The sequence below is a fragment of the Patagioenas fasciata genome, chromosome 5 (genome assembly GCF_037038585.1).
Source record: "Patagioenas fasciata isolate bPatFas1 chromosome 5, bPatFas1.hap1, whole genome shotgun sequence".
NCBI lineage: Eukaryota > Metazoa > Chordata > Aves > Columbiformes > Columbidae > Patagioenas > Patagioenas fasciata.
Window position 1 is genome coordinate 62,087,258 of NC_092524.1, and position 12,098 is coordinate 62,099,355.

At 47.2% G+C, this 12,098-nt stretch overlaps 1 protein-coding gene across 2 annotated transcripts; it reads left to right on the forward strand.

Annotated features, from left to right (window-relative positions):
- Window positions 1–2,589: 2,589 nt before the first annotated feature.
- Window positions 2,590–8,797, forward strand: ZBTB42 (zinc finger and BTB domain containing 42). Of its 2 annotated transcripts, none has more exons than XM_065839144.2 (2): window positions 2,590–2,705; window positions 4,063–8,797. In XM_065839144.2, exon 2 carries the CDS (start codon window positions 4,077–4,079, stop codon window positions 5,505–5,507), a length of 1,431 nt encoding a protein of 476 aa, XP_065695216.1. In that variant the 5' UTR covers window positions 2,590–2,705; window positions 4,063–4,076; the 3' UTR covers window positions 5,508–8,797. The 2 variants fall into 2 exon arrangements, with proteins under 2 accessions (XP_065695216.1, XP_065695217.1); XM_065839145.2 differs by lacking the exon at window positions 2,590–2,705 and adding an exon at window positions 3,232–3,311.
- The last annotated feature ends 3,301 nt before the right edge of the window (window positions 8,798–12,098 follow it).

Here is a 12,098-nt window from a genome sequence, read left to right on the forward strand (position 1 = left end):
CACTGGTTTTTGCTCTCCCTGCCCTAAATCCAGGCTTTCTGTTCAACTCCAGAAGGCTCCACAGCAAAAGGCTTGCTGGCAGCCAAAAGAGTTTTAGCTGGGCCCAGGAATGCACGTGGCCATAGAAGGATGCCCAACATGGTGGCTCCCAATGTCTTTCATTAGTCCCCATTCGCGTTCAGCTGCCTTCATGTTTGGCAGCGTGATGGTCGTGATCTCCCCAAAGCACGGACACTGGTCGGAGAGTTTCCTATCAGCCAAGCAGCTGCTGCCTGGCTCCCTTCCCTCGGGGAAGGACTGAAAATGGAGCCTCTTCTGGGCTTGTGGTGGGGGAGCCTCCTGTCTGCAAAGGGCTCGGGGGCCAGAGCGATGAAAGCAGACGGTTTACTTACCACGTTGTGCTTTCCCGAGGGCCTTCAGCAACGCAGGAGCTCTCGGAATAGTTTCTGGGGCAGTTCTTCCTGTTGCCTTGCCTCCAGTAATCACTTCGGGCTTGTTTACATTAGAGAGTTGTACTACCAGTATTTTATACAACCGTAGTTAAATCAGTACAACACCTGTATTGTACCCATCGTTGCCTTGGTGTGAAAGCAAGTATAGTATTTCTGAGTTTTTAAACAGCAAGCGAACATTGCACAAAATGGATACCTAGAGAAAATGAGAATGCTGTTGCATTTTCTGACATTTCAAACTCAGTAATGACCATAGACTTACTGTAAAATTATAATTGATTTGCTAAAACTAAGATACTGCTAGATTGTAGACAATTATTCCTAACTTACAGAACCCAAACAAGAATTAAAACATCTTTCATCTTATTATTTCTCCTCTTATTATTAAAGGGGAGGGGGAAAAAAATAACAATTAATTACACAAAATAAATTATTTCTGCCAAGCACCATAATTCATATAAGAGACTGCCTAACATTTCCAGTGTACAAAGACAGCAAAACTCTAGAAGTCAACACATTCACAGAGTAACTTAATGAAAACTGCACTTGCACTTTGGGGAAGAAATTGCTCCACTTTTGGTAGAGCCTGGCTCCCACAGGCTGCAACTGTGGGATAAGTCTTCAAAAGGACAGAGAGCTCCTGTTCCCCAGTCATGTCTGTGATTGTGGGCAAATAGATAAAGCTCTAGGCTTTACTGAATGGTGACAGATTTAACCCCAGGACCTTTAACTCTTTCGCTGGAGCTGGGTAGCTCCACATTCTCGGCTGGAGCTTCCCGATTTGAACACTTATTACCAAATACTAGAGAAGAGCTTTGTGACAATGCAGTCATTAATGATCAAAAAACACCAAAATATCCTGGCATTCACTGCAATGGAGTTAAATAGTTGAGTTCCATGAAAGAAAAGCAGCGTCGGCAATGTAGACCCTGACTTCTGTGACAAAACCTACACATAAAATACCAATGGACTGGGTTAAACTAGAAACAAATATAGCAAGCAATAAAAGTGATGTTTTAAGGTGCTAATGCTATCATTGTGCATTGGAAAAGACACACATTTAAATAAAAAGATTTGAAAGTTGCTATCCTGCAGATATTCTAATCTAGACAAGGCAGCCTAGAGAAAGGAAGAGAAAGGAGTTCCCTGCTTTACTTGTTGGACCCTAAAGCACCGGCTGGAGACCAGAATCAGCACCATTGCAGGGTGGTGTCTGCACAGGAGCTCTGAGGTGACCCCAGTGCTCCACTCCTCCCTCCACTCACCCAACCCTAATAGCACTCTCAAACTCAACCTTTTTTGTTTTCAAGGGCACCAAAGCCCCTAAACATCAACCTGGACCCTGTACCCAAATCCAACGCTTCACCCCTGCGGTCACCTCTGCCTACTCTCCTGGCGCCGCTGCAGCCCGGGGGCTCCCGGGACACTCCATGGCAGCGATATTCCCCCTTCCAGCGGGGCGATGGGAGCACCCAGGACTGCAGCAGCCGGAGTTTTGCAGCAGATTTCGGCAGCGGCCGGGTCTGACCCGGAGCGCTGCGGTGGGAACTCCGGCTACGCGCTTCTACGCTCCCCCCACCCCGAAAGGCGCTCACTTTTGATGGGATTACAGCTAATTAAAATTTAAAATTCAAATTAACTATCGAAAAGGTCATCTTGAAAAATCCGTAGGCATCTGGTATTTATCAGCTGACACGCAACCAAAGATAAATCCGGGAGAGCGCCTCACTTCTCGCCCCATCCCTGCCGCGGGGCAGGCGCCGCGCAACTCCCGCTGCCACGCTCCCCTCCCGTTTCCCTCTGGCCCTCCGCGGGTGCGGAGGCAGCTCTGCCACCCGCTGGGCAGCCCACCCCGTCGCCCATCCGCGGCACGTCGGGCTGCAGCGGGCGGGCGTGCGCGCCCTCTCCGCGGCGGCGCAGCGGAGTTGGAAGCGGGACGGCGGCGCTGCCAATGCAGCGGCCAGGAGGGGAGGAGGAGGAGGAAGGGGAGGAGGAGAAGGACGGGGGGGAGGGCGCAGCCGGCAGTGCGCACCGGCCGCCGCCGGCGGGGCTGGCCGGGGCGGCGGGGGCTATTGTGTGCACCAGACGGGGACACACACACGCACACACACTCACACCCGCGGCTCGGAGGGAAAGTATCGCGAGAGCGGCCGGCTAACAACCTGCTCCACAACACCGCCGCGCCGCCGGCCCCGCGCCGCACCCGCGGAGCGCCGCGCACATGCGGACGCCGAGCCCCGCCGCCGCAAGACGGTAAGTACGCGGTGGGGCGGCCGGGAGGGTCAAAGCCACCACCGCTGCCTTCCCCCCCGGCAAAGTCCTCCTTGCAAAGTTGGGGAGCACGGCTGCAAAGCTAGGGGGGTGTGGGGGGGTGCTCCGAAAAGCGGCTCCGCGGTAACACCCCCCACCCAGCGCTGCGCGGAGCCGGGCGCCGGCGAAGGTCACCGCGGCGGGCTGCGGGGAGCAACTTTGCAGAGGGAGGTGGGGTCCGGGGTGGGGGGGAGTATGTGGGGGGGGCGGGCTCGGGGCAAGTTTGAGGGATTTAATCGCGGGCTATAAATGGGGCTGCTGGAACTTTAAAAGGCAGCAAGCTGTGGTTGGCTGGTAGCGAGATTTGGAGTAACATATGGCATTAAAAGGCGCACAGCTGGAGGTAGCATTTCCATCGCAGTGAAGTCAGAGCAGCTGACTCTCCAGCTTGCGGTGTAATTAGCAAACCGAGCACTCCTCCTTCCCTCCCTCTCTCCCTCCCGCCTCTCGCCCTCCCTTCCGCCGCGCCTCGCTCGCACTCGCACCCGCGCTCCCTCCTGCCCGCCCGGCTCCGCGCCCGCGGCCGGCTCCGCCGCGCCCCGCGGGAAGGTAAGCGCCCGGCCGCGGCAGGTAGCCGGCTGCAGCCTCAGCCCTGCCCTCTTCCTGTCCTTACGCCGCTTATATTCCTCCTTGGCTTTTAATAACTTCAAGGGAAACTTTTTCCCTTTATTTCCACCCCCCTCCCATTGCCCCCTTTCCCGCATGCGGGGCCGCTTCTCCCCACCCTGCTCCCTCCCCACCCTGCTCCTTTCCTGCAAAAAACGCCGCTTCCCCAGCGCCAGCCGCGGCTGTTTTGTTGTGATTCGGTGCATAACGACTGAGGATAAAGTTTAAATGTGCATGTGTGTATGTGTGTGACGTGGGTAATATGCTTTATTAGAAGATGCCCTGAGTTAGCATTGCTGGGAAGACAGCCTGGGAGTTTATGCTTTTTTTTTTTTTGCGTTTGTGTATGTGTGAGCTTTCCACCTCTTAATTTTACTAAAGTGCTTAGTGGGAGAAACAAAGGTTGGAGGGGCTGCTGCTTTACTAGCTTTTGTTTACTTACAATCAAGTTTTTCCTGTTCGGAGCAGGTGCGAAAGGATGAGAAGCATGTTGTGTTGTGTTGGGGTTTTTTTCTGCCTCTCCCCCCGGCCCCCCCCCCCCCCCCCCTCATAAAACTATTACAGACAATTAACAGTAAATGTTATCTCCAAGGCTGTTTCTTTGGCTTGTGTTACCAAAAAGCCGATCTGTTTGTTACAGCTGCTAGGAGGCTTTAGTTTACAGTAGCATTCAAGTTTTTCCTGTTTTGAACAGGTTATGAAGGAAGAATGGAGTTTCCAGACCATAGCCGCCAGTTGCTGCAGTGTCTGAGTCAGCAGCGTCACCAGGGCTTCCTGTGTGACTGTACTGTTTTAGTTGGAGAAGCTCAATTCAGAGCTCACAGAGCCGTTCTCGCCTCTTGCAGTATGTACTTCCATCTTTTCTACAGGGACCAGTTAGACAAAAGGGATATTGTGCATCTGAACAGTGACATTGTCACAGCCCCTGCCTTCAGCCTGCTGCTCGAATTCATGTACGAGGGAAAGCTGGAATTCAACAGTCTCCCGGTGGAAGATGTGCTGGCTGCGGCTAGCTACCTTCACATGTATGACATTGTGAAAGTCTGCAAGGGCAAGTTGAAAGATAAAGAATTATGTTTGGAAGAGAAGATTAATGATGAGGCGGCTGGTTTGGAGAAAGCGGAGCATTTTCTAGACGCCGGAGTGCCCCTGGTCCACGAGTTTGACCCAGGAAACAAACAAAAATTCAGCGTTGCAGAATATGAGAGAGCAGCAGGCAAAGAAAAGGTCAGCAGTCACCCTGCCTGGTCCTCTGATCATATAAGTGTCAGCTCTGTGCCGACAGAGGCAGAACCGTGCGCTGCAGCAGCTGGAAAAACAAAGGCTAATGTCAATAGTTCCACAGGACCTTTGTCCCAAAGGTCTGTTAACCATCCCCTGGCTTCGAGTGATGTGGACTGTGCGCTGGATTTGTCTTTCAAGCCCGTGCCGGGGAGAGATTCCTTACACCCCTCCTATGTCTTTGGACAGCTGGCTTCCGACAGCCAGCAGCAGGGTACCGAGCCACTTGTTAAAGATGAACAAGACTTGCTGTCAGATCAGGAGGACGGCGAAGCCAGGAGTCCGGAGAGTCAGCATTTTGGGAATTCAGCCAAAAGCCTAGTGACAGGGTTAGGACACATGTTCGCGGGGAATGGCAGCTCTCATGCCCGAGAGGAGGATATAGATCAAGAGCGAGATGAGAGCGAGGACGACATGGATTCCTCGGACATCTCCTCCTCGGGTGTCCTCGTGCCTCCTGGGCATATCTGCATTTGCCCGCTCTGCAGCAAGGTGTTCCCGAGCCCCCACATCCTTCAGCTGCACCTGAGCTCTCACTTCCGTGACAAGGACGGCTCCCGGACCCGCTTGTCCCCCGATGGGTCTGTCCCCACTTGTACCCTCTGCGGAAAGACTTTTTCTTGCATGTACACGTTAAAGAGGCACGAGAGGACTCATTCGGGGGAGAAGCCCTACACCTGCGGCCAGTGCGGCAAGAGCTTCCAGTATTCCCACAACCTCAGCCGCCACGCGGTGGTGCACACCAGGGAGAAACCCCACGGGTGCAAGTGGTGCGAGAGACGCTTCACGCAGTCTGGGGATTTGTACAGACACATCCGCAAATTTCATTGTGGCCTTGTAAAGTCCTTGGTTGTTTGAGACGCTTCATTTTTTTTTATTTTTATTCCCCCCTCCCCCCCCCATTTTAAGACAAACCAGGAAAATAAGGCAGCATCTGAATTTTATTTCCCCGCCCTCCTTTATTTTATTTTGTTGATATTCACTTCAGGTATACAATCTTAAAAAGATGCAGAGGTATACACTCCAGAGGCCTTTTAATGCAATTCTTCCACCTCCCCATCTCCTCACTTCCCCTGTTGTCCTCCCTTCTCGGCCCTGTCCTTTAGGTCTTCTCTTGCGCACCCATGTTACATTATTAATGTGAAATGATCTAAGTAATTCTGCAGTGATTTAGCGTCTGTTTTCATGCTGGAAGTATGTGCTTCATGGTCAGGGTTGGTGTTTATTTTATTTCTTTCAGTTTCAAAAAATATTATCAGCGGATTCCGGAGAAAAATTTGGATTCCATTAAGCTCCCCTAATGCTCTCTGTGTGTTGCATAGAAACATCCGAAGAGATGAACTATGATTTAAATACATTTCAGTGTAGAGAAACTTGTCTGCATATCGCAGAGCAAGCGGCCGTACTCTTATTTTCTAGGCCTAGACAAGCCCTTAAATTAGTCCTGGTTGTAAAAGGGGTTGAGGATTCCTGGCTGCATCTTTGGTACTGGTCATTTCTTACTCTTTTTTTTTTTTTTAATGTTAGAATAGTTCTGCAAACGGTCCTGAAATCTGAATGAGAAGTTCTTGCCTTGGGACTTGACTTAAATTTTCCCTTCACATCCATCCTCATGTGTGGGCTGACCTACTGAAAAGCTGCTTTTGAGCATGAAATGCAGATGGAAAAACTCTTTCTGTCTGCGCTGTGTTCACTCCTGAATTGTTGAAGAATGTGTGGTAGGACATATGAAAAGTCAAGAGATACATTAGTATCTTCGTGACCATATTGATGCCCAGCGGCTGATCCTGTCCCGCTTGGCGGGGGGATGGCAGCAGCCCTAAACAACTAAATAACCCCCCCTTGATACCAGGCTCCTGGACAGTCTTATAACTCATGCGACATGTGTTAGGAGATACCCTGCTATCTGGTCCAGAATGTTTGCTGTTGCGCTAAAATCAGCAGCTTGGAATTTTATTTTATTCTCTATGAAGTTGGTAATTCCCTCTGGACCAAATTCTGTGCAATTGTTGGTGTTTTAAAGGGGCAGGATGAAGATAAACTGCTGGAGGGAAAACGTGGCCCAACTTTTTCCCCATGTCCTACCTTTTCAGGGGTTTGGGGGAATTTCTAGGTGTTGTTTTAGTTTGTTTGTAAACTGAGGCTGCCTGTAACTATAACAAGTTTTACTCCAAATAACTCAATTACTTGCCTAATAGAGCATCCTTTGGTCTGTGCATGTCAGTAAATATCAGATTATTCCCTTCCAGTCAAATTACCCATTCATGGTACATGTACACAAGACTGAAATATAATAATAATAATAATATGTGAGGGTTTTGCATGTCATTCTGCTGCGTTAACATTGCTTCACCAGCTTTCCTGACACTCCTGGAGTTGTTTTATGAAACTTAAGTGTTTATTTTAAAATTAATTTGAAGCACTGAGTTAGATTGTTTTTTAAAGTTGTGCAAGTTGTGCTTAAAATACTGTAATTCATCTTATGAAGAAAAAAATTCCCAATGCCTTTCCCCTCTGGTCCAAAAACTGAGCACTACCTACATAAATAATATGGGATTTCTGTTTTTTAAATAAGTTCCTCCTCTTTTAGGAAAATCAGGATCTACTTGTTACAGCATCCTCTTATTATTCATCTCTTAAACTATGAATGTACATGTAATGTGAAATTTTACTTCTATTTATAGTTTTGAGGTTTTTTGTTTTCGGTCTAATTTTCCGACTGTAAAATATTTTTGCTGAACCTGTTACATATGAAAGTTGTGGGAGAGTACTGTATCTTGAATATAAGTGGCTTTGGTACTGTGGTCTTATTTTACTTAATCAGTTTTTTCTTCCTTTTTTTTTTGTTTCTTTTTGCTGTGATTGGAAATAGCACTGAACAAAATCTACTAAAATTAAGTTATTTTTCTTTCTACTAAAATTAAGTTATTTTTGTTCTCCTGAAGATACTTGATATAGTATTTATTAGATTTTTTTTTTGAAGTGGAATTATTACTGTTAATCTATTTCAAAACTAGTTAATTTACACTTCACTTTAAATTTTATAACAATGGGTTTTGCATGTTGAACAACATGTAAAGAGTTTAAAGTAGAGTCAGCATTACTGAAGCTGGTAATCTTAATTTTGCGTTCTTGTGACACTTTTTTTTGCATTTCAGTCTTCAATTACTGGGGTTTTTGTTTTGTAATTTTTTTGTTTGTTTTTGGGTTTTTTTTTTAAGATCATAAAATAGGATGTGCCATAAGAACATCATTAGTGTATGGAGCAGGGAAAAGTTGAAACAAGTTTGTGTTTGATCTTAGTATAGAGATAATTCATTAAACTGATGCTATGAGCATGCTCTGTACTGCGGTAAATGTGGGGCAAAAGGTTTTTTTTTAAAAAAACAACAACAAAAAAAGACTTTCTCATTCTTGACTACACCATGAACACGCTGTTCTCATAGTCTGGTATTTGTGTTCCTGCTCCTCATAGCTTGAATTTCTAAAGTAAAAAAAAATGTTTGCACTTATTTTTGTTCTTAAGGTGACTTTTTTTTGGCTGTCTCTCTGTGTGTCTCTCTTTATTTTTAAGTTGCAATAGCTCAGAGCATGTTTTCAAAATGGTTCGTGACTCTACGGAGAAGTACTGAAAACATTGCACACTTACGCTCGTCTCTTTAAAACCTATTTCACCGTGGGGCGGTTGCTGTCTCTGTAGGGGATAGTCCTGCTCTGCATTTTAAACACTGGATTTGTCTTCTACTACAAACAAATACTGTGAAGTTAATGTACAAAAAAAAAATAGATATTTTTAATTGTTTTTAATCTTGGTGCAGTTCAGATTAAATATGTATATTTAAAGACACTAATTTTTGTGGGAGAGTTTTATAGTATACAGTATGTAGAAAAGCTATTGGAATGGAATATATTTTATAAAAACGTTCTATCACTGTTTTATAGTGAACTATTTTTTCTTCAGTGTTAGTGTAATACTGTTAGTCTAGATACGACAATCGCAGGAAGAGTGATTCAGGCTACTGTTAGTGCTTAGTTTTGCGTGGAGTTCTGTTTGCAACTGTATTGGTATGTGCTGTACAATGTGACAATCGTGACTAGGATTGTTGTCTTTATAAATTTGCAGAAAATAAAATGTGCTAGAGTTGTAAGCTTGAGCCTCTTCCTCCTCCTCCCTTTAGTGGAAGGGGTGTGGTGTTTGGGTTTTTTATTATTAATAATTATTTTATTATTAATCTCTTGCAGGTGGCTATGCTGCTTTTTAATGGTTATTATTATATACTCTAATAATTCTTTTGTTTTCAGGGCCACGTGGAGCTTTAGACATGTGAGGAGCTGCCGTGCCTCCGTCAGAGCCTGACCGGGCGTTTCGTTAGTGGGCAGGACTAAACCCTGCAGCACTTCTGCATTTTAACCAGGGTGTCAAGAAGGTTTAAATGAACTCTTAGCCTCTGATGCCCTGGACCAGCTTAGGGCCAGCCCAGCCTGATGCCTGACCACAGCCACGTCGGTGAACTTGCATGAAGGGGTTCTCTTAAGCACTGAATCTCTCCCAGGCTTGGGAGAGCTGAGGTCTGACCCAACTCCTGCTAATGTCCTTCTTAAAACTTGGGTTGGGTTTAGCAGGAGCTGGGATTAGGAGGAAGAAGGTGTGAGCTGCGCATGCCAAGCTGCTGCTCAGGGGAGGAAAATAAGCTGGTGGGTAGATTTGCACCTGTACTACGTGCATTGCGTCTTATATTTCTTAATTATTTGGAGGCGAAGGATCCTGGCAGAATCAGACGGCATTGAAACGGTGCTGGTTGAGGGATGGGCAAATTACAGTTAATGCTGGTGTGGAGGCACAACTGTCTCTCCTGCTATCATGTAGCTGCTGCTTTGCAATCATCTCAAAACAGGCAGGTATTTTTTGCGTTGGAGCATGTGTCCTGCCTTGTGGAGCTGCTGCCTCCATCCTCATCTGTGGGGAAGGCAGAGAGCTGCTGGAGGGGGGCCATGGTCCTGTTCCAATGGGGTGAAGTGTTAGAAACGGTATTTATTTATTTTTATTTCTACCATTGGTGGGGGTGGATGTCCCTGCAGCTGCATATTTGTGGTAGTCTGTTTTCAGTCTTTCCTGCTTGTTGTGGATGTATGGAAGAAGATTCAAAGGTGTTTCCCCTACCCAAAACCAACTAAATGTATCCAGGAACAGGGATGCAAAAGGCTTTTGTTTGAGGGAGGGGTTACTCAGAAAGAAGCAAGCTGGAAGCTAAACCTGGGAGGTGGATGGCTTGCAAACAGGCTATAAATAACTGTGAGTAGATTGAGAGCAGCCCACATCTACTCTGGCATGGGCATGCTGTGCCCATTTTCTTTGTTGATAGCAATTGCTAATGTGAATTCTGGCACTCCAAATCCTGATGCCTGTTGTTCTGATAACATAATTAAATCTTAGGAATGTGAAATATAAAAAGCTTTGAGGAGAAACCAGGCCACTAAGAGGATACTGGTAATGAAGGGGGTGTGGGGTGCGTATGTACTGAGTAAGCAATGGGGTCCCTCTGGCCAGCTCATGGGTACACTGGGCCCAATCCTGCCCTTCCCTATGGGAAGGGGAATGACCCCTTGGGGCATCTGCTGTCCTAACCCCAGGCTGAAAGGGCTGTCATCTTTCAGGAGTACAGCACGTAATGGGCTCCTTAGGTTGGCAAGGATCAGTCTTACCAATGCCAGCAGCTTGGGTTCCTGCTGCCCTTGCAAGGCCTGGTTATACTTGGGATGAGTGTTGTGAAACATTTTTATTTGTTTTTAGCTTTTGTTTTAAAGCATTAGGTGCCTTCTGGAGGTGGTCTGGCCTTGGTATGCACAGGAGTGGCTGCGGATGTCTGCGTGCATTTGGCCATGTGTCACCAAATGCAACCATGCAGCTGGAGACCATGGAGGAATGGCTTCTTCCCAGCTTAGGTGGTGGGGTGTAGGTTTGGACAGGGTACCTCCCAAGCACTGAAGAAAGGTAATGCTAACCCAAAGGGATGTCCCATGTGAGGTGCCCAGTGCTGTTGGATCCTATATTGTGGGAAGCACTCTGCGAATTGACTTAGAATTAGACTCTTGCAGGTGAAATAAGCCTCCAAACATGTTAATGAGCGAGGTCCGTCATGAGAAGTAGTTGGGGTAGAGGGATCTTTGTCTCCCACAGCTTGTTGGTATTACTGTCACCATCAGCTTCTACTGGAGCTCAGGGTTGCATTGTGCCACCCTGAGCTTCGCTTGCCTGTGAGTATCTTTGTGTGCTGTTTTGCTGAGGAAGGTGAACAGCAGAACATGAAACAGCAGCTGTTATCTGAGGAAATCGATGGCAGGTGTGACCCAGCAAAAACAGCCTATGTAGGACAAAGCTGGGCTCAAGTGAAACGAAGTTGAGCCTACAGTACAGTTGGTGTGTGAAGATGCTTTGTCCTGGGGGGAGGAGGAGGAGGAGGAATCGTGAGCGGGGCTGTGAGTGACCTGCCTAGAGAACATTTTGTCTCAAATGACTTCATGTTTTGTGCCGGGAAGGACCTGGCTGGAAGTGCCGCAGATTGAGCAACTTTGTGCAGCAAGGTGTCTTTTGTAACGACAGGACGGAGGGATCCTGGTTTCTTACTTAGATGTGGGTATGAGCTGCTGCAGAAGGATGCCAAGCCCTTTCTGAGTGTGCACCCTCTGTGTGTGTGCCGTAGCCCTCTGCTCTCCTCCTGCCTGGCTCTTTTCTTCCTGATTAAACAAACAAACAAAAAATCACGAATGCTGTTTAACAGGAGGAGAGCGAGCAAACGCGTTGGTTATTGTTACCTGTTTCCTGTTTGTTGTTCCCTCTCGCGCAGCTGCATGCTTCTGTACACAGCTGGCTCCTCTGCCCTATCAAAATCATCTGTTGCTGTAAAGAAAAATACTTGCCAACCTGGTTTTTAAAAAACAAACAAAACCAAACTCACCCTCCCACCCAAATCCCCTGTTAATATTCTTGGGCCTTGTCTGTGCATCAGCCTGGTACGTGCCCAGCCCCAGTGAGTGGAGTTTGGCGCAGGCAGGGATGAAGGCTGGTGCTGCCAGCATTTACCAGTGCCAGAGGGTGAGCCCTGGCATCCCAAGGTGTTTTGAAGCAATATACGTTGTAGACCTCAGGACAAAATTGCCATGAAAAAGATGTTATCAGTCTCAGTGACATAGGAATTTGGGGAAACAGAAGTTCAAATTACCTTATCCACAGGTTACTTCTCCCTGGGGAGAACTCAGTCCACACACTAGGTACTCTCTGTTCCCCAACCTTCCTTATCTCTCTTTTTTTTTTTTTTTTTTTTGGTGCAATCCAGGTGGTGTTACGAACCATCTGCTGCAGTGATTCAGCAGAATCCATTTAGCGCTTTCCCAGAGAGGCCAGCATCTGCCAGGCAAGGGGGAGACCATGGGGAAGCCCAGCGCATCTGC

Excerpts from the sequence above, each read along its gene's own strand:
- ZBTB42 (XM_065839144.2), top strand. The coding sequence starts at position 4,077 with ATGGAGTTTCCAGACCATAGCCGCCAGTTGCTGCAGTGTCTGAGTCAG.